Source organism: Vidua chalybeata, chromosome 1 (assembly GCF_026979565.1).
Source record: "Vidua chalybeata isolate OUT-0048 chromosome 1, bVidCha1 merged haplotype, whole genome shotgun sequence".
Classification (NCBI taxonomy): Eukaryota; Metazoa; Chordata; class Aves; order Passeriformes; family Viduidae; genus Vidua; species Vidua chalybeata.
Genome location: NC_071530.1, coordinates 53,842,581 through 53,862,350, shown reverse-complemented (window position 1 = coordinate 53,862,350; position 19,770 = coordinate 53,842,581). Strand labels below are relative to the sequence as shown.

Sequence of the window (19,770 nt, the reverse complement as noted above, 5' to 3'; positions counted from 1 at the left end):
TCCTGACCTCCTCCTTCTTCCTGCCCTCCATGTCTTGCTGTGATGGTGACGCTTTTCTATTGGTTTAAGGTAGAGACACACTGTCCAACATAAATGATAGATATTGGCACGTTATTGTAAACATAGTACATGTAGTTCTTAGTATAAAATGGTAACACCACCCTAGTGGGCAAACAGAATGCCATGACTGATTTGCTAAACAGAGCTTAGCAGGTCAAAGAAAGAATGTAATAGATAAGAGAAAATAAACAACCTTGAGAAGCTGACCCTACACATTCAGATTCCTCCTTTGGCTGCATGAGCTGGGAAACAAAGACTTTTACATTCTTGGGATCACCTCAATCCACAGACCCTGAGATTTTGCCACCTAATAGTTGCACCAGTGCTATTGGGAGAAAGGATATGGGAGTATCAGACAGACTGCTGCAGGTTCAGTTTATATCAGCGTTTCAGACACACACACTTGAGCTCAAGGGCTGTATGTTTTGTCAGCTGTTTATGTGGACAGTCATGTAGCTGCTTTGTTTTCTTCTCAGTACACTACAGGGTTTGAAATCTTAAGACCTTCATTTTGTTCTAAACTGTTTCTGTTGTTCAGTTTGTCAGGGTTTTCATGGGCTGTTGCATGTGGGTTTCAAGAAATTTCCTTATGGAAATACTTCCCCAGAAGTCATCTTGCAAGAAACCAAAGAGGCCTTTTAGTAAGAAAATGCTGAAATGATGACTTAAAGCATATGAAATACATATATGTTCTCACTTTAGAAGGTGCTGTCTAGTTCATGGCCATGCCCAGAAGTTGGCACTAAGGCCCTGTGGAGCCTCTGGGAGACTGCTGGAAGTCTGTGAATTTGTTTCTCGTGTTTTAGTGACTTTTTGTTGGAGAAATTGCAATTGTTCTGATGATATCTTAAGAGTATAGAGCTGTGAGCATGTAGGAACTGGTATTCTTTATAGCAACACAATGTAACTTATGGGATGGATGGGCCTCTATTACTGGGTGAAGAGTTCACTGGTTGTCTTTTCCAGTTTAAGTGCCTGGGTATGGTTATGATTTGAAGTACTTATCTCAAGGAGCTGGGAAATTTGGGCCTTTTGCCTGAGGAACTTTGCTTCTGCTGAGAGATAGAACTGAAGTCAGTCTTCTACCCTTTACTTTTGTTAGTATATGTGTAGTCAGTCACAGTAGTAAATTTGTTCTGTGGGTGTGGGAGGCATAAGCATCTTCTAAGGTGTGCCCTAGAAACCTTTGGAAAGAAGGATTCTTACAAAACTTTGAATATGATTTAATTGCTTGTTAAACTCATGGGAAGTTTCAAATACTAATTCCTAGTTCAACATGTTTATGTCAAAGGATTATTTTCAGGACATAGGGAAATACTTGCTGTGAAAGTTTCTAACTTGTTATGAGGCTGAGTTTCAGGAGGCCTGTTTCATTATCTAATGAGATTACACATTACTAAGATGGGTTTGAACATTTGGATTCATTCTTCTCTTTCTCTAGTCTACTACTTAAAGACTGTAGTGATTATTAATCATTTGAAATACTTGTTTTACCTGAATGAAATACTGATGTTACTTTATGGAGAGTTTGATGGATGTTGTGCATTTAAACTGTAATAAAACACCAGTCAAACTCGATGACACAACAATAATGCTGATCTAAGTTTTAAAACTTCCTTATTCTCTAGTTCTTAAAAGCAGCTGGTATCTCATCTGTGTCCTCATGTATACTATCAATCTCTGGGTCATGGGGTGTTTCTGCTGATCTGGTTTGAATGTTGTAATTGGAACCAGATGATGGGAGGGTTAGATTCTGCTTGCCTGGAGTTGCTTCCCTCCTTTTCCAGGAATGCTTTTGTTGTAGAAATATCTGAATCATTTGTGAGGTGTCTTTCAGGTATTGGGCACTTAGTATGCTAATGCTATTTTCAAACAATGCATTCTCAAGTATATTTTCGCTCTTGTTAACCAAACAAACTATGGGACTCAATAAACAATGAAGTAACTGGTTGAATTTGTGATATTTTCACAACAGATAAGATTATATTGCTTTATAGTCCTTGGATGTAAAATATGTTGCCACTTTTCAAAATTCTTGTTCCTGTGCTTTTTCTTAGAAAATTGCATTTGTAATTTGTAGGTCACATGAGGCACCAGAGTTTTGATACACTTCGGGAAATTACAAAACTTTGGAGAATTTCTTAACACACTTTAGAAAATACTGTCAAATAATTATAGATTTTCACTTCAGCATGAAATAAGTTGTGGATTTTTTTCTAGAGATGATATTATACTAAGTGTACAGTGCAGAGTAGCGCAGGCATTAATTTCTTCAAGTAAAAAAAAGTTATTTAGTTATTTGCTTAGAGCAATATGAATTTCCACTGTTAAATTTTCTTTAATTGTTTAGTAAGCAATTTATAGTTTTTGCCTTTCTGGAAGTATTTTGGTCAAAAGATATTAACCAGTTATATTGTGCAGGCAGCTCACATACTGCAGTTAAATTATTCCTGTTCCTTCAAATGTATCAAGTTCTAGCTCTGTTGAGCAGAGTAAAGGTGGGTGCAGCAATGTATCATCTAGCAGTTGTAATTGATGCTTATTATATGAAGCAGTCTTCAGGGAAGAAAATTACTCATCTTAAAAGTGAGTGGGTAATGAGGTTGATATGACAGACTTTCAAATCTTCATGTATTCTTCTCTGAAAGGAAACTAACTAGGATTCAGTTTTGATGTATTAGTTTTATGTAGGCTATAAAATTGACAATAAAAAAATTGTTTTGCAATTGATGAACAGCACCACTATCTCTACTTATTAACTAGAACCAACTATGCTAACTGTACCAGCTATCTGTAAATACAAAGCTATGTTTAACTAGACCCCTTCAAACAAATGTCTGCAGCAAATCAAAGTCCGCCTGTTAAGGACAACTGCATATTCACAAGGCCTGCATTCAGCTTTATGTATAGTAGTGAAGAAGATGCCAGCTGAACTTGTGCCTGTAATGATGTGACTTTGGTGTAATGCTTTTCTTTTCCTGGTCTGTTCTCATTTACGTTGCATTTATGAGACTCCAAGGAATTAAAATGGATGGAATAGTTCTTGACTTCTTTTGGTCACCTTGTCTAAGACAATGAGACTGATCATATGCTCTGTTCTTTGTTAGTTTTTGGCCTCTTGCCCAGTTTTGGGTACAGTTTGACAGAGATGTAGGTGTCTTGGATATGATTGTTTCTATTAATTTCTTCAGTATTTGGTGCTGGCTAAATATGGGGAATTGTGTTCCCTGTGAAGGAAAGGAGGCAATCTAAATTGGGTGTCTATTGCCCTCTTTGGATGGTACTCAGCTGTTCTGTTGGCCACTTTTTTGCTCTCTCTTAGTGTATGAACCTTGGGATTATTGCACTGGGGAGGGATGTAGAGGACAAATGGAATGGATATGTAAAGAAACATGCTTTGATTGGTTTGGAGCAAGTTATTCTGTAAGAAGAAGCCAACTGATGTACAGGACAGCTTAAGAGGAATCATCTCAGTTAAGATTAGTGAGTGATAAAACCCATAAGGGTTTTTTTGCCCATAAGCATATTTTTATCTCAATTTATTTGGCTGAAATAATAAATAGGAGGACAAAATAAAGACTACTAAAGAGAGATCAAGGATTCCTGCTTTTTGTTTTTTTTTCTTTCCTAACTTGTATTTGCAAATATTTCTCCCTGAAATTATATTGCCCCAGGAGATCAAAACTACTTTTCTTGCTGGTGCCCAATTATCTAGCTTACTCTTCTGGATCTAGAGGTAACCATTCTGTGTTTCAAGACTTCATGCACAAGTTAACATGATACTGTGTCCAAGTTGTGTTACACTATCCAGCTCACTCCTTTAGTGGGTGGAGCTGCATTTTGTGTGTAAATCCATGGGGGACTAAAGGTAACATTGCATTTTTTGTGCAGAGGACCTGTGCAGACTGTAATGTATGAAAACTTCCGAGAAGTATTGATACAGGTAGAAGCCAATCACTCAAGACAAGGAACAGCTTTACAACTCCAGATGGAAGTTCCTTGATGATCTTAATAATGTAAAAATAAAAGTTATTTAGCTACCTACTCTTCTTTCCTTTGATCAGATTTCTAGACTGTTGGACAAGACGCTGATGCTAACATGAATTATAATTCCTACCCCTGCTGTTCTTCATTAATCTAATTGTTCACTAGCCTGGCTCAAAAAAAAAAATCCTATCTCCAACTGGAAGCCTGCCATTAAATGGAGCACAGAATCATGGGTGTGTTTATCTGCAAGCAGGCAATAAAACAGCTGTAGGAGCTTTGAAAACTGCTTACTTTGAGCAGTCAGAGATTCATTTGTTTCTGTCTTTTTCAACATATTTGAGCAGATAAAGGGCAGCTTCCTAGGAGTTTTATCTGCAGTGGAGATGAGGACTGATCCATAGCATGGTGGTTAGACAATATTTTTGCCCTTCTGAATGAGGACACTGCAATACATTGCTGAGCCAGTTAATCTTTTGCTTCCCTTCCAACTTGTTGAACTACATGAAGAACTGTTTTAAGAATGAACTTTTGTATATGTTACCATCTGAATTGATGTGATGGGATTTCCAATGGGTGTGATAAAAAAACTGACTTGTATAAATGGATAATATAGCTATTGACAACACTGTGCTTGGCTCTTTGTGAACATCTTTCTTCTGTAGGTGACGTAGGATTTGACTGTTGGATAATCCTGTGTTTATCTTCTGACCTGCAAGTAATTTTGCACTGTGAAGATTAAAGTAGTAATAAACCCCATGCTATGCTTAATAAGGAAATACTCCTTATTGAGCTTCATACAACAGGGTTCTTGCCATAGTCTCTGTTTTATCATAATTTTAAAGTAGGACAGTTCAGTAACTAGATATGACCCAAATTAATACTTCTATGAAAATAAGTCAGGCTACATAAATTACAGGCAGAAAGACTTTGCATGAAACTTCATCTCAGGTGCTTTACTGTTAAAATTGGAATCTAGGTTCTTTGTTTTTCAAAACACACTGAAACAGGTAGAATCGTGCCAATAGCTTCGAACGTATCACTTTCAAGGTCTTTCTTCTCTCTGGTACAATATTTGCTCTGAAGCAGTCTCTTTGGATTAAGTGTTGTCTGCACAGTATCATATTGTATTGTACTTGCATTGTTTGTAACTTATTTCTCTCTCTTTCCACATTCTCTACTACTCAGCAGACCTGAGTTTTTGCCAGCATTATATCTTTATTGGCTTGTGAAGAACTTGGGAGTAAACTGACATCCCTGAGCCACCCTCCTACTCCAGAATGTGGCATAGTGTTTATGACAAGCTTATCTTGAAGATTTGAAGTCTCTGGTAGTGTGAAGTTTTGCTGTTTTCAGTATCTTAGTGGAATGTTGTTTACTGACAATTATTTGTCAGGATCAAATTGGAAATGGAAATGTTTTGGGTTTTTTATGGGTCAGCTGCTGCAGAGAGTACAAAAAGCGGCAACTTGTTTGTCACACTGGGACACTACTTGTTGAATTGTAAGTTGAAGTAAAATATGAATTTTCACATTGCTCAATCTACTTAAAGATTGGATATTAATTTACAACTAATATTACAGTGAAATATTGCTACTGTGCATTTAAATTTTTTTCAAACTGTAGTATTGTTAGCCCAAACTCACCTGAGTGAGGTCCTGCTGGGTTCATTTGGACTTGTTCCAGTATTGGAGTACTTGCAGAAGAATAGTCTGTTTTCTTGCTTAGTAAGCTTAAAGTAGGTACATCCAGATGGATATTGCAATCTAACATTTGCAAACTGAGCTGTTGTCAGTTGATAGTGGAATTCAGATGAATTTTCTTTCTTCTCTGACATACATACTAAGAAGTATAATTTTCATGATGTGTCTTTCCTTTTGAGAGAAGTGTGCAAAGACAAAACAATGTATTAGGTTGAAAGCATGCACGTGGCTTGGAACTATTTTCATGTTCTTGTACTACCTCTTGAGTAAAAAGAAAGAAATGGTTCTTTTTAAGCCAAAACAGAAATGTTTGCTGTTTTCCATCTCCTTTTTAAAAGAACTTGTAGCATGATATTAGTTGTATTTCTCTCCTATATCTCTGTACTGAGTATAGCACCTTACTTATGCTTATTTTGATTAGATAATCTTTCCAGGGAAAATAATTTTACTTACTTTTCAGTTGCATTTTCAGAATTCTTTGACAGTAGAATGGGTAGCTGTGCTGATGTGATCTCAAGAGCTTTTCATGTAGTTTGTGGGTTTAGCTTGGTAGGCAGATAGCAGATAAGTCCCACTGCTTGCTCACTCCCCCTGCCACTGGTGGGAGAGGGGAGAGAATTGTAAGGGTAAAAGTAAGAAAACTTGTGGGTTGAGATAATGATAACTTAATAAATATTTTTAAAAAGGAAAACAAACCAAAGAAAAGTTATTAAAAGAATATTTGCTCACTGCTAGCTGGCCAATGCCCAGCAGTTCCTGGGCAACAGCAGTGCTGACAAACTTCAAACCTCTCTGCCAACTTTTATTGCTAGGCTATGGCATGGTAATATCCCTTTGGTCAGGTGGTCCAGCTGCTTGCTCATACCCAGCCTGCTTGCTGGCATAGCAGTGTGAGAACCTTGATGGCATGTATTTATTTTACTTCCAGGAAGGATTGGCTTAATCTCCAATGAAGCTTTAGTCATCATGCTTTTCTAGTACCTGCATCACTGCTAACAAAGCCTTAGTGCATGGCCTCAGCTAGAGTTTTTGATACAAGTTTTAAGAAAGTTGTCATGCTTCGCATTCTGGTTGTTTAAGCTGCACAGAAGGGTAATTCATTATGGAGTGGGATGTAATTTTAGTGTAACATTGTCAAATAATCATGATGGCTAAAGGTAACAAGGTTAAGTTACTATGCTGTGTTATTCTCTGTTAGTTATATAACTGAGCCATGTGAATGTGCTCTTTTTGAGTTTTTAATTCAAAAAATAAAAGTTACATTTGGTTTTCAATTGCTACCATATTTTTTTCTTGTATTTATATATGTAATGTAGATGTCATTGTCTCTTTTGGAGTTCAGACCTTGTTTTGACCTGTAGTCTCTGGAGGAGAGCGCATTCTGTCACTGTACAGGGACTTCCCTGTGTTTTAAGAACTGTGCAAGCATTCACAAATATGGTTTTATTACTATTGGGATAGGCGTAGAGAATGAAACAAAAGTGTGGGAAAATAGAGATCCATTACAACTATAGCATGTATGATTTTTTTAAAAGTTAATGGAATTCTAGTTTTTGATCTTGTGCACGCATACATTAAACTATGTGAATTAGCTGTCATAGAGCCCTTTGGTGTGGGTGAGATGGAGAGATCTGTGTTTAAAGAAGCAGTCACAGGACTGAGACAACTATTCCAAATATTGCAAATAATTACATGTGTAGGCAAGTTGAATCTTTCCATTCTGTATAAACTAGATTATTTTGTTTTCTGACTTACTGAAATTGGGTATTTTTAGATCTTAAGTTTGCTTGCTTTTCCTGTAAAAGTACTGTAGCTAATCCATGGTGCTGTGTCTTAGTGCTTGCCTTTTAAACTGGAAATCCCTTGAAAAGTCTGTTTCCTTACCCTCCAGCTGTCATATCATGTTTTATTATATGGTGTGGACTCACTGTGGCTTTCTTTTTCAATTTTTGTGTAGTAAACTATCAAGAATTCTTGACACCTACTGTGCCACTAAATGAAATACTACATACTAAAATGCTGATTCCAAATGGTGAAGGATTTCTTTGCTTAATTAAAAAAGAGGTGAGCTCAATATAACTTGTGGAATGGTTTCCAGTGAAAGAGCAGGTAGCTTTCACTGAAGCAGAACTGAAATTAAGTCATTAAATATGTAGGAATTTGAAAAAAATCCATTTTATCAGTTCATGTGGGAGAAGGAAAAGAAAACTAATGAAGAAATATTTTTCTTCTAGATTTTTCCATTTGATACCTGTGAATTTTCTGCAATCCAAAGATGGCAGCAAATAAACCTAAAGGACAGAATTCATTGGCTTTACACAAAGTCATCATGGTGGGAAGTGGTGGTGTAGGAAAATCTGCTTTAACACTACAGTTTATGTATGATGAGGTAAGAGGCTGTCATAGATCTCAGGAGGTGCCTGCTACATAGTGTTGTTTAACTTATATTAGTAGAATTATTTTCTGAAAGGGTCTAAATGTATGTGATGTGGTATGAAATTCAGCAGTTAAGTGTAACAAAAACATGTTTTGAGATTACTGATTTGCCCTCTAAAAGTACCTGTGAAGGTAAAATTTGGTCTTTTTCAGACTTCTCAGCTGTTAGATGCTCTGTCATATTACTAGAATATTTTTGCATTGATCACTAGACTTAGAACTTGTTAGCTCAAAGCTTCTTCACTTTGTTGAGTTACATGACACCTGAAACAGACAAATTCTTCCATGTTTTTTGTGCTGGTGTTGAGGACAGGAAAGAAAATCAGTTTCTCTTTTCCTTTTTTTCCAGTGAAAGTCATCCCTTTCTTAAAAAAGTCAGAAGCTAAGCATTCAGTGTACTTTAAAAGTAGACACTAAATGTATCTAAAGTCAAGACAACCTGATTTCATAATGGAACACAGATGTTGTTTTTGAACCAGAAAAAGTTCATGTAGTGCACACACTGATGTTTTGAAATTACCTCTACATTTCCTTATAATGGCTGAGGAAAGCAAAAACCTAAAAACTGTTTGGGCTGATGAAGAGTCTGCTTTAACTACAAGTTGAATACTTCAGAGGGCCTAAATGCACAATGCTTAGTTATTAGTTATGGTACCCATTTAATGTTTGCTATATCCTTATGTGCAAACAGAAGCAATTGTCTTGTACAGGCATGGTTTTACATCATGAAGGGTTTTTTTTCTAGTTTGTTGAAGACTATGAGCCCACCAAAGCAGATAGCTACAGGAAAAAGGTGGTTCTGGATGGGGAAGAAGTCCAAATTGATATATTGGATACAGCAGGGCAGGAGGATTATGCTGCAATTAGAGACAACTACTTCCGAAGTGGAGAAGGTTTTCTTTGCGTCTTCTCTATCACAGAGCTGGAATCCTTTGCAGCGACTGCAGACTTCAGGTAAGTTACAAGGCAGGATAATCATTCTAATTACACTGAGATGATTGAAAGTGATTTTTTTGTGTGTGTGTTTTGTAATATCCTTTTGGTGATTCAGACTGGATGGCACCTCTTACTGTTGTAACATAATATTTTGAACAGATGCCTTTGCTATCTGTGGAACTTAGATGCCTTAGCTGCTGTGTTTCTGAATACCGGAAAGGCTATTGCCACAGAGCAGATACACAGTAACATTTGAAAGACAGCTGCCTCACCGTGGCCTCAACCACAGACTGCATCATATTAAAACTCTTATCACAGTAATAGAATATGATACAGGTAGGAGTATATTACAGGTGTTTAATTTCAGTTGAGAGAGAAAACATTTAAATAACTCATTATTGTATTTAAAAAAAAAGACAAAAGTGATCAGAAAACAGTTTTACCAGTTCAAAGTGTAATGAAATAGGAAAAGCCATAATATTTGAAAGAAAATTAAGGAAACAAATATAGAAAGGAGTTATCTGCATTCCATTGAAATGAGTTTTCTTGGAGATGCTGTCACAGTTCATCTTAATTAGCATTAAGTAGCAGCATATGTTTAATTTCTCTAAGGGAGGAGGAAGAGGTATGGAGAGGGGAGAAATTTTTCATCTTCTGGTGTTTTTAATTTATTTGTGTTTCTATATATTTATATTTTGAGAGAGGGAAGAGCAGGCCTTTTTTGTTTGCAGGCTTATGCTGGATACTGTCAATCATGGAGGACAGTTTAGTTCAGTTCCCCTAGAGTGCAAAATAACCTATTCACCTCTGTTTAAAATCATGCCAATGCTTCAAAGTGTATAATCTTTGGCCTTAAAAAAAGTCCAACTTTCCAGTAAAGGTGAGAGTTAACAGTAGTTAGAAACAGGAGCAGCTTTCCTGTTGATACAAGAAAAATGAAAGAAAAAATCCCTTCAAGTAAAGATATTAAAATTATCCCCAATCCAAATATGAAAGTGAACCGTAGAAGACTAAATGCTAAAATGTAACTCAGAAAAATGTATTTTTCTGCTCTGTGTAAACGTAATCTGTATCTCTTGAAGGTACAGTTAAAGTACTTTTGGCACTGTTGGCAAACCAGTGAGAGACTCCAGGTCAGAACTACAATTTAATAGGAAAACTAAAATAAAGGTGAAAATACTGGCTTAAACTGACAGTCAGGATACAACTTGATACCCTGTTGGTCAGGGTGGTGGTAGCAGTCAGATTAAATGGTGGCTGCAGTTCTTTTGGAGTGATAGATGTGACTCTGTTGAAGCAGTGATCCTGTAGGAGGGTCTGCTCTTTCTCTTAAGGTCCAGTGGTGGTTATGTAGCCCTTGTCTGGGAATTCAGTAGGTAGGGCTGTCCATGGTGTTACAAACCTCAGATTATATCCAGATAGGAATGCTTGATTCCTTCCCCTGAGTAGAGCATCTCCCAATGGGATGATGTAATTTTATGAGTCATGCAGTGAGACTTGATGGCCCATTAGCAGAAGATAGTCCCCTGGAGAGAGTCCAGGGGATGAGTCATGGAAGAGATAACACTACCCCATCTGTTTTTAACAGCTCACAAAGATGGTGGTAGAATACATACTTCTGGTTACAACTTAGATTGTAATCTAAGACAACTACTTAAGAGCCAAATATTAAAGAAAGTGACATTCATTTTATTCTGCTGGAATGGCAGACCTCCAACAGGAGAGCTTTTTACTGCAATTCAATGGGGCTCCTGGTATGCTTTGAAATGCCATTGCTCCAAGTAACTTTTTTCAATAGAATACAGACCTGCAATGACAATGCTTTTAAATACTTGAAAGGTTGTTTGTTAAAATTTGGGCTTGCTTTGAGTAGAATTGTTCTGATGCTCATAGTGTGGATTTTTAAGTTCTTGATTTCAAGCTGGCACATCATTAATTAGATACTTCTTGTCTAGCCTTCAGAAGGGGCTCAAAGGAGAATATGAATATCATCATCTCAATTGCTGTTAGGTGAACTTTTTACATTTTTGTAAAAATGTAAAAGTTTGTTTGGCATCTGTGGTGGTTTGACCAGGCATCTATCCCAGGTACCCACCAAAGCCCCTCTATCTCTTCCATGCTCAGCTGGACAGGGAAGAGAAAATACAAGGAAAGGCTGATGAGTTTAGGACAGGAAGAGTTCACTTACTGATTAACATTGCAGGCAAAACAGACACTGCCTGGGGAAAAGAATTGACAATCAAAATCAGAGCAGAATAATGAGAAGCAAAACTAGCCTTAAAAATGCCTTCCATTCCACCCCTCCCTCCTTCCTGGGCTCTACCTTCTCCTTCCCAGTGGCACAGGGAGACAGGAAATAGGGGTTACAATCAGTTCATCACACACTGTTCCTGCTGCATCTTCATCAGGGAGAGGAGTCTTTCCACTGCTCCAGTGGGGAGTCTCTCCCATGAGTGACAGTTCTCCATCAACTTTTCCAGTGTGAGTCCTTCCCACAAGCTGCAGCTCACTAACTACTCCAGCATGGATCCCTTTCCATGGGCTGCAGTCCTTCAGGAACAGACTGCTCAAGCATAAGTTCCCCACAATTCCTGCCAATTCCGGCCCAGGAGTATACTCCAGCATGGGTGTCCTCCATGGACTGCAGAGGAGTCCCAGCTCTGATGCCTGGAATACTTCCTCCCCCTTCTTCACTGAGCTCAGTATCTATATAGTTGTTCCTCTCACATATTCTCACTCCTTTCCTCTCTGACTGCAATTGTACCTGTGCAGTATTACTTTTAAATAAGTTATTACAGAGGTGTTACTACCTACCATTGGCTTGGCCTTGTACAGCAGTGGGTCTGTCCCAGAGCTGGCTGGCATTGGCTCTGCCTCAAATGCACAGTTTAAAAAAAAAAATTATGGACTATCTGCAGTTTCTCAGCTGTGTGAGTAGGCTTCCTCCACAAGACTGCATGCTATTCAGAGCTTTTTGTAATGTGAGCATCCTGCTGTATACCAAACCAAGGCCCTTTAGAATATCAGTTACTTGTCTACAGCTTCTCTCCCTTCAACTTTAAATTTGTCTCACCTCAGCCATCAAAAGAAATTTATTTCTCTGTGCTTTTTGTCAGTCTTTCAGGAATTGCTCCATGATAAAGGGCTACATTTAACAACTAACTTTATACTCATTTTTTCATAGACAAAATACAGAATATTCTTCTTCTGAGACAACTCTTCTTCCTGATAGTATTAATGCATTTTCAACTAGAAGAAAACTTGCATTATTTTTTAAGTGTTGAAGTCTTGACTACCAAACTATTTGTAGTATTGAGTTTTATTTATAGTTTTAAACATTTCATCCTAGCAGTTAAAACAGTAGAAGGGTCTGTCCTTAAAAATCTGATGCATATACAGTTTGTGTCTGTACTCAGGTATGTATGTAAATTAAGATCTCTGGAGAAACTGAATATAATTGACTTGAGAAAGATTCCTGAAAGAAACAGATTTTATATGCTATGGACCATTTTAGCAGCTTTAAAATGGCGCATTTTGTTAGGAAAGAATGAGCTGTTAATCGGAAGCTTGGGTAGCTTAAAAATGACCAGAAGAAACAGTAATGTGAGGACAATGGTAGATACTCTCAAATAACACTGTTAAAGGAAATGAATTATTAATATAAATTCTCACCTAAACCAGTCCTGTTCTATTTTTTTCATTTTTTACTGGCTCAACTCCTTCCTTCCTCAAGGACTGTCTGTCTCTGTCTTCATTCTGTATAATATCATAATGAGGTTTAAGACTTTCCTGTTATATAAACTACACAACAGGAATAAGTGGCTTTTCACTGTAAGATGTGAAAATATTTGGTCTGAGTTCTTCTTTTTGTATTCTAAGAATGGTACTCTATGCAAAGCTTAATTTTCTTTTCCTTTTTTTTTTTTTTTTTTTTTCCTTCTCCAGGGAGCAAATCTTAAGAGTAAAAGAAGATGAGAATGTTCCTTTTTTGCTAGTTGGTAATAAATCAGATTTGGAAGATAAAAGGCAAGTTTCTGTAGAGGAAGCAAAAAACAGAGCTGATCAGTGGAATGTTAATTATGTGGAAACTTCTGCAAAAACACGAGCTAATGTTGACAAGGTAATAACTGGCCTCTTAAACAATCTGTTCATCAATTTTTACTTTATCCCTCTTTTTCATAGGTCATATTCCTTATGTTCTTAATTTTAGCAATAATTTTGTGGAATTCTAATCAAATACTTTTCTTCCTTAGCTTGCCAGGAGTGCATGACTAGGTGACTCCTTGTAGAACAGTGAAAATGTTAGGTGTAACATGTTTATCCCATTCTAAACTGCAAGGAATCATTATTATCCAAGGCATGATACAAGACCTTATAAAATTTTCTTGGGTCAGCTCTTTTGGCCTAGACTTCATACTGAATTTTCTGTAACTAGAGGAGAGTCTGCTTCTGAACAGTGAAGAATACTTTCTGATCCTCATTATAAAAGCAAATAAGGGAGGGATTTGAGCCTTCCCTACCCTCATTTAACCATCTGCCTCTTTGTATGTTGTTTGATGAAGAATGGATGAGTCCAAAAAGCTATGAAAAGCTCAAAAGTGCCTCGTATGAGTTTTCAGAGATAAAACCTGGTTCAGAACCTCATAAGTTAAAGAGAATATTTGTCTCCAAGAAAAGGAAATGCTGTTTAATTGTAAGTGCTTCAGCAAGAATGTGAGGTCTTGCAATTCAGAATAACTGTCAGCCTTGTAGATTGTAAGAGTCACAGTTGTGCGGCATAAGAAATAAGTAGGTTTAGTGCAATATGCCAGCCTTTCAGAGCTGTTGACAAAGTTGATCCCACATTGAATCACAGGTTTGTGTTGGAATGAACCTTAAAGATCATCTAGTTCCAACTGCCCTGCCATGATCAAGGATACCCAACCATTTGCTCAGGGCCCCATCCAACCAGGCCTTAAACGCTTCTAGAGTTAGGGTATCCACGACTTCTCTGGGCAGCCCTTTCCAGTGCCTCACTGCCTTCACAGTAAAGAATTTTTTTACAATGAATCATTTAAATCTCTTTCCTTTTAGTTCAAAATTGTTCCTGCAAGGGTCTTAGCACAAGTTGCCTATGTAAAAAGATGCTTTCTTTTTTTTTTTTATATGCCTTCTTTAAGAACTGAAAGGCTGCAATAAGGTCTCCCTGGGGAGCACTCGTCTTCAGTATGAACAACACCAGCTTTCTTAGCTTGTCTTCATAGTGAAGCTGCTCAAGCCCACTGAGCATCTTTTTGGCCTCCTCTGGACGCACTCCAACAGGTCCATGTTTTTTCTTGTGCTGAGGACCCCAGACCTGGGCACAGCACTGCAGGTGGGATCTCATGACAGCAGAGTAGAAGGGGACAATCGCCTACCTTGACCTGTTGGCCAATCCTCTTTTGCTGCAGCCCAGGACCACTGGCCTTCTGGGCTGTGAGTTCACATTGCCAGGTCATGTCCAGATTATCATCCATGTATGCCTGCAAGTCCTTGTCTATAGAATTGCTCTCGACAGTTCATCTCCCAGTCCATACCGATGTCTGGGATGATCCAGATGCTACATCTTGCATTTGGTGAAAAATTATGTAATGTAAATCCTTATATATGAGCTGTCAATTGCAGCATGAGAGCTGTAATGCAAATCATCTTTTGCAATTACTTAAACTCAACTATTGTTTGTGTCCTGTCAGTTATCTTACTGAAGAAACTGATTGTTCAGTACTATAGTGATTTACCCTACAGGACAGCAGAGTTCTTAATTAAGTACAGCAGAACTCATCCTCATTGTTGAATAAAGCCCTAAATTTCTGTTGTTATAAAAACTAACACATCTTTTAGTTTTGGTATGTAGCTGCAGTTAACAGCCATCTATGACTGTTGTAAAAATCCAACTCTTCAAATCCACTCCATTATTGTTTAGCAGCTGGGGAAAAAAAGTGCATATAATATAATTTTTCAATAGCTCTTAGATCAATCGCCTTTACACATACATGGAGCTGATGGCATAACAGATCCAGATTAGCATGTGTTGTATAGATTTATGGTTTGGCAGGCCATAAATGAGACTTTGTTGGCACAAGTGAATACTGTGTATTCTTAGTTGTTTGAAGCATATGAAGTTTAGGAGTTTGCTACACAAACTTGGGTTACTATTGTAATCTGGTCTCTCTGAATTCCAGAATAGTGATTTTGCTCACTTGAAAAAACACAGCCAGCCTCCACTCATTTTGGCAAAGGTGACCCACTAAACATTCTCTCAGAAGGTTATGTATCCCAGACAGTTAAATACTGTTGTACAGTTATCAGTACTTAAGCAAGCTGACAGTTGCATCTTGTCATTAGCACAAATTTAAATACAAGCAACTTAGCACACATTTAAAAATCTAAAGGCAATCTCATTTCTTGATGGAAATGTTTAGTTCCATTGATTTTCTTTAGTTTCGATGTGATGAAGGTTAATACTTTTCCTGCAATCAATATGAGATTAGTGTAATAAAGCTCTGTAGAGGAGCTTTTCAGCCCCTGCACTGTCCATGTTTCACAGAAATTGATCAAATCCCTTGACATAAATATATTGCTTAGTTCAAATTTCAAAGTATCACAGAATATTCTGAGTTGGAAGGGACCCACAAGAATCATTGAGTCCAGCTCTTAGGTGAATGATCCATGTAGGGATCAAACCCATGACCTTGGAGTTATTAACATCATGTTCTGACCAACTGAGCTCATCTCAGAGCTGAAAAAGGAAGCCTAGAGCACCTGGTATTCCCAGGTAGTCTTCCATTCAAGTACTAACCAGGCCTGATCCTGTATAGCTTCCAAGATCAGATGAGATTCTGCATTCTCAGGGTGATACAGTATCTAAAGACTCCTGGGAGGAAAGTTTTAGAATTGCTTAGCTGATTTCCTACAGTAAAATTATAAAGATTTATACCTACTGTTTGCTGTAGCTTTCTGTAAGTCAAGTCAAGATCTGCTGTTGAAATTAGTAAAGTAGCTTTAAGCAATCCAATCATAAAGCCTTAATTGTCTATCAGTAGGATCTCTCTTACCTAAGTCAGTGGTGTATCTCCAATTTTGTCCTAAACCATTTGATGAAAGTGAACTTCATATGTACTTTAAGATTGTAATATGGCAGCTGCAGCCAAGATTACCTCAGGTAAGAAATTGTTTATCTAGTTGTATGATTGAAGACTTTGCTTTAAAGGAAATGCTAGGTTTGGGTTTTTTCTCGAGTCAGCTTCTGCTTAGACTTGCACCATGGAACATACCATACAACATACCGTACGTGCATTTCAGTCTGTGCTACTGCTCCATTGGTAAGTTTCTAAAATTGAATGTTGCACTTTTTCAACCTTTGCAGCTCATCACTTAAAATATTCAAAAGGTAAACTGATTTCCTTAAGTTTCCTCAGAAGTATGTACATACAACATCTGAAAATCTTGGCTGGTGATGAGACCCTTCTTTCAATTCTTGTTTAAAATTGCCTGACAGGATTCATAAGCAAATATCAGAAGACAGGGGAACATTATAGTGCCATGAATCAAGCAGAATTGCATCATATCAACTTGGCCTTCAAAACCAGTGACAGATTTGTTGAATTAATATTTTTTTGCTCAAACTGACTGCATGTAATTGATTCTATTTGAAATAACAGAATTAGATGTTAATGATAGCTTAAATTAGCTCATGTCTGTGATTTGTTTTTGCATTTATTTTCTTATATCTTTTTCAGGTGTTTTTTGATTTAATGAGAGAAATTAGAGCCAGAAAAATGGAAGACAGCAAAGAAAAAAATGGGAAGAAGAAAAGAAAAAGCCTAGCTAAGAGGATCAGAGAAAGATGTTGCATTTTATAATCAAAAGCTTGGATTCCTTTCCTACCCTGACCATACTAATAAAAAACATAATTTATAAGCATGCCATTGAAGGCTGTAGTGACTGAAATTACCCTAACATGTTGGAAAATGTAATGTACCACTAAAAGCATGATTTGGAGCGGCACTGAAAGTCAAATTCACTGAAAACAAATTATGTGGCTTCAAGAGAAGCAAAGTTCAGTCCATTTCATAATTGCCTACCTTTTCACATTTCTTCTGAATGTAGTGTTTCATAGGTAGTCTTCTCTTTAATAGTGAACAAGAGGGGCAAAGTACTTTCTGGGTTCTTATAAAGCATACTTTTTTATCACTGGTATTTGTCAATTCATCTTGTCTTTTGTTGCCTTGAAAATTACAATTGTGAACATGATACCTAACAAAGCAGTATGCAGCTGTTTTGCCATGGAGTTATGCAAATTAAAAAAAGAATAATGTATATGTGAACAGCTATGTTGAGGAAAACTATATGTGGTTCTGCATTACCTGATTAACTTAGAAGAGCGATGTAATCTTTTACACTGAAACATTTGAATATGCCTTAATTTTAAAACCCAAACATAGCAGGTTGCTTAATCAAGGGTGTATTTTCAACTCTGTTGTATGGGGACTGTCCCTGTGCATCAGTGCAAGACTGCCCTCTCTGTGAAGTGCAGTTACTTGGATGATTTCACTCACTGGCTGTCTGCTAGCAGTGTCCTTTAAATGTGTGCCATACTCTGGTAAGGTGAATAATACAGAGCATATTCTGTCATCTGTAACTTGGTAGACAATATGGTATCTTAAAACTAAAAGGTCAGAATACACATTAGACTGAACTCATAAGCCTATGGCACATATAAGCCTGGAACTGTTGTTTAAAATTTAACATGCTGGTACCTTGAAACTTCCCTTTTGCACATAGATTTTTGTCTAGATGTTCCTTGGGTTTTAACTCCCTGGAATTGGGTGGAGGGGGGCTGATCTCATTGAGCTTATGTGTTTTGAGTTAAGATGTTTGGGAAATTCTGGTTAATTTCTTTTATGTTCCTAATACTTAGCTATTGGAACATGGTGTGTTATGCTGAAGCTCTTTGCAGGTTTTGTACTGTTTAGTCTATGTTGATTCTCAAGTGGGGAACAGTGTAGCTACTTTTTCTAGTTAATGTTGATACCAAACAATCAAATGTGCTTTGCAATACAGAAACCTTTAACATGCACATCCAAAATCCCCAAACAAAACATATTGCCTCAGTTGCTTCAGAACAAGAAGAATACTAGCACATGTTTAGTGTGCTACATCTTAACTAAAAATATACCAGAATGTTTGAGGGATTTGGACTCCTTTTGGGGTGAGACAGGCTAGATCAATTCCACAAACTGTTATACTTTTTATACATGTATAAGCCTATAACTGACAGTTTAAAATGTGCTCAAGAAAACTAGATAACAAATATTTAACATTCATGGTAACAGATGTTTTAGGGACTCAAGTCTTAGGACTTACATTTGTCATGTTCAGTATTTATCAGTAGGAATTTTGTATGTGCATTTAGTAGACTGCCAAGTGCAGAATAAAAGTTACTCATGTGACTGGCAAATATAAGCCAGTCTTGATCTTACTGTGTACTCATTTGGGTCTATTTAGCCAGGGAGTCTAACCACTAACATTGTGACTTTGCTTTGGAACCTGTATACTGGGAACTGAGGTGTTATGAAGCCACTGGACACACAAAACTTGTCTTGGCTGATGCCTTATCCTGTCCTTTTATTTGCTATTTGAGCCATTGAAAGATGAATAAACTTCCATTTTTTAAAATACTTGTGCAGTGTAAATTGATAACTGTATTATTGATAAACATTGCTATAGCCTATGCCAATTGTCAAGCAGTTAAACCTAAGTACTCTAGAAGATTGGTTTGTGTGCATGAAGAAAACTGTACATTAAACCAAATTACTCTGGTAAAAAGTCACTTTTTAAAAGCTGAGACTATGTATGTGCTACCTTCTATCCATAGGTAATTTGCTTAGATGCTACAAGACTAACTGAAAATGGGCAACAAACTAAAGTAAGTTTGTTCCAAAATTACAGGTAAACTTGTTCCAAAATTACTATAAAAATGGAAAGTAAGATTTAAAAAGCTAACAAACAACAACAGAAATAACTAAAAACCCAAAACAAAACCCCAAATCAAGAAAAAGGACAACCTTACATGAGTTTTAATAAAATAGAAATGCATTCTAAGTAACTTTCTTTTGGCACATTCAAGGAGAACTGAAGTGTGCTTCCTCAACCTGCAGGGAATATAGCTTGCATCATGTATTACAGGATTTGGGTTTATCTGGAAAGAGTCATCCAAAGTGAGTGTTACATTTGCATCATAGAGGAGTGTTTTGTTTAGCCTACTTGAATGAAATTCCTGAAATTCCTAGGTCTAGCTGCTTAGAGTGCTTCTGTGCCTGAGGGCACTTTTTATCCCCTATTTCTTCAAGAAGCTGAAGATACTCTCTGCTCTGGCAAGATCAAAGCTTTCCATGGTAGTTCGCTCCAAGTTAGCCTAATGCTGGCAGTACTGTTGCTCAATTTTGCAAAATGCAATGTATGGTAAATCTGCAGAACAGAGAGAGATGCCTTAATTTGTAAAAAGCTATAAAGTTGAGTCTTCTGTTATGTGTAAAACCAATGTTGAATTTTTATGCTAACTTTATTCTGTAGCTTTTCATAGCTTTAAAAACTCAATTGACTTTCAAAAATGTTGGCTAAGAAATCTGTC

The 19,770-nt window shown here is 37.1% G+C and overlaps 1 protein-coding gene across 6 annotated transcripts in view; it reads left to right on the top strand.

Annotated features, from left to right (window-relative positions):
* Positions 1 to 18,817, top strand: part of RALA (RAS like proto-oncogene A) — a 31,640-nt gene extending 12,823 nt beyond the window's left edge. For 3 of the 6 annotated variants that reach the window (XM_053965246.1, XM_053965253.1, XM_053965228.1), the window contains 5 exons: positions 7,705 to 7,811; positions 7,982 to 8,136; positions 8,929 to 9,137; positions 13,065 to 13,239; positions 16,877 to 18,817. In XM_053965246.1, the coding sequence (XP_053821221.1) occupies positions 8,023 to 8,136; positions 8,929 to 9,137; positions 13,065 to 13,239; positions 16,877 to 16,999 (621 nt within the window). In that variant the 5' untranslated portion in view covers positions 7,705 to 7,811; positions 7,982 to 8,022 and the 3' untranslated portion in view covers positions 17,000 to 18,817. The remainder of the gene's footprint in view (positions 1 to 7,704; positions 7,812 to 7,981; positions 8,137 to 8,928; positions 9,138 to 13,064; positions 13,240 to 16,876) is intronic. The other 3 variants (XM_053965237.1, XM_053965271.1, XM_053965263.1) reach the window with 1 other exon arrangement.
* The last annotated feature ends 953 nt before the right edge of the window (positions 18,818 to 19,770 follow it).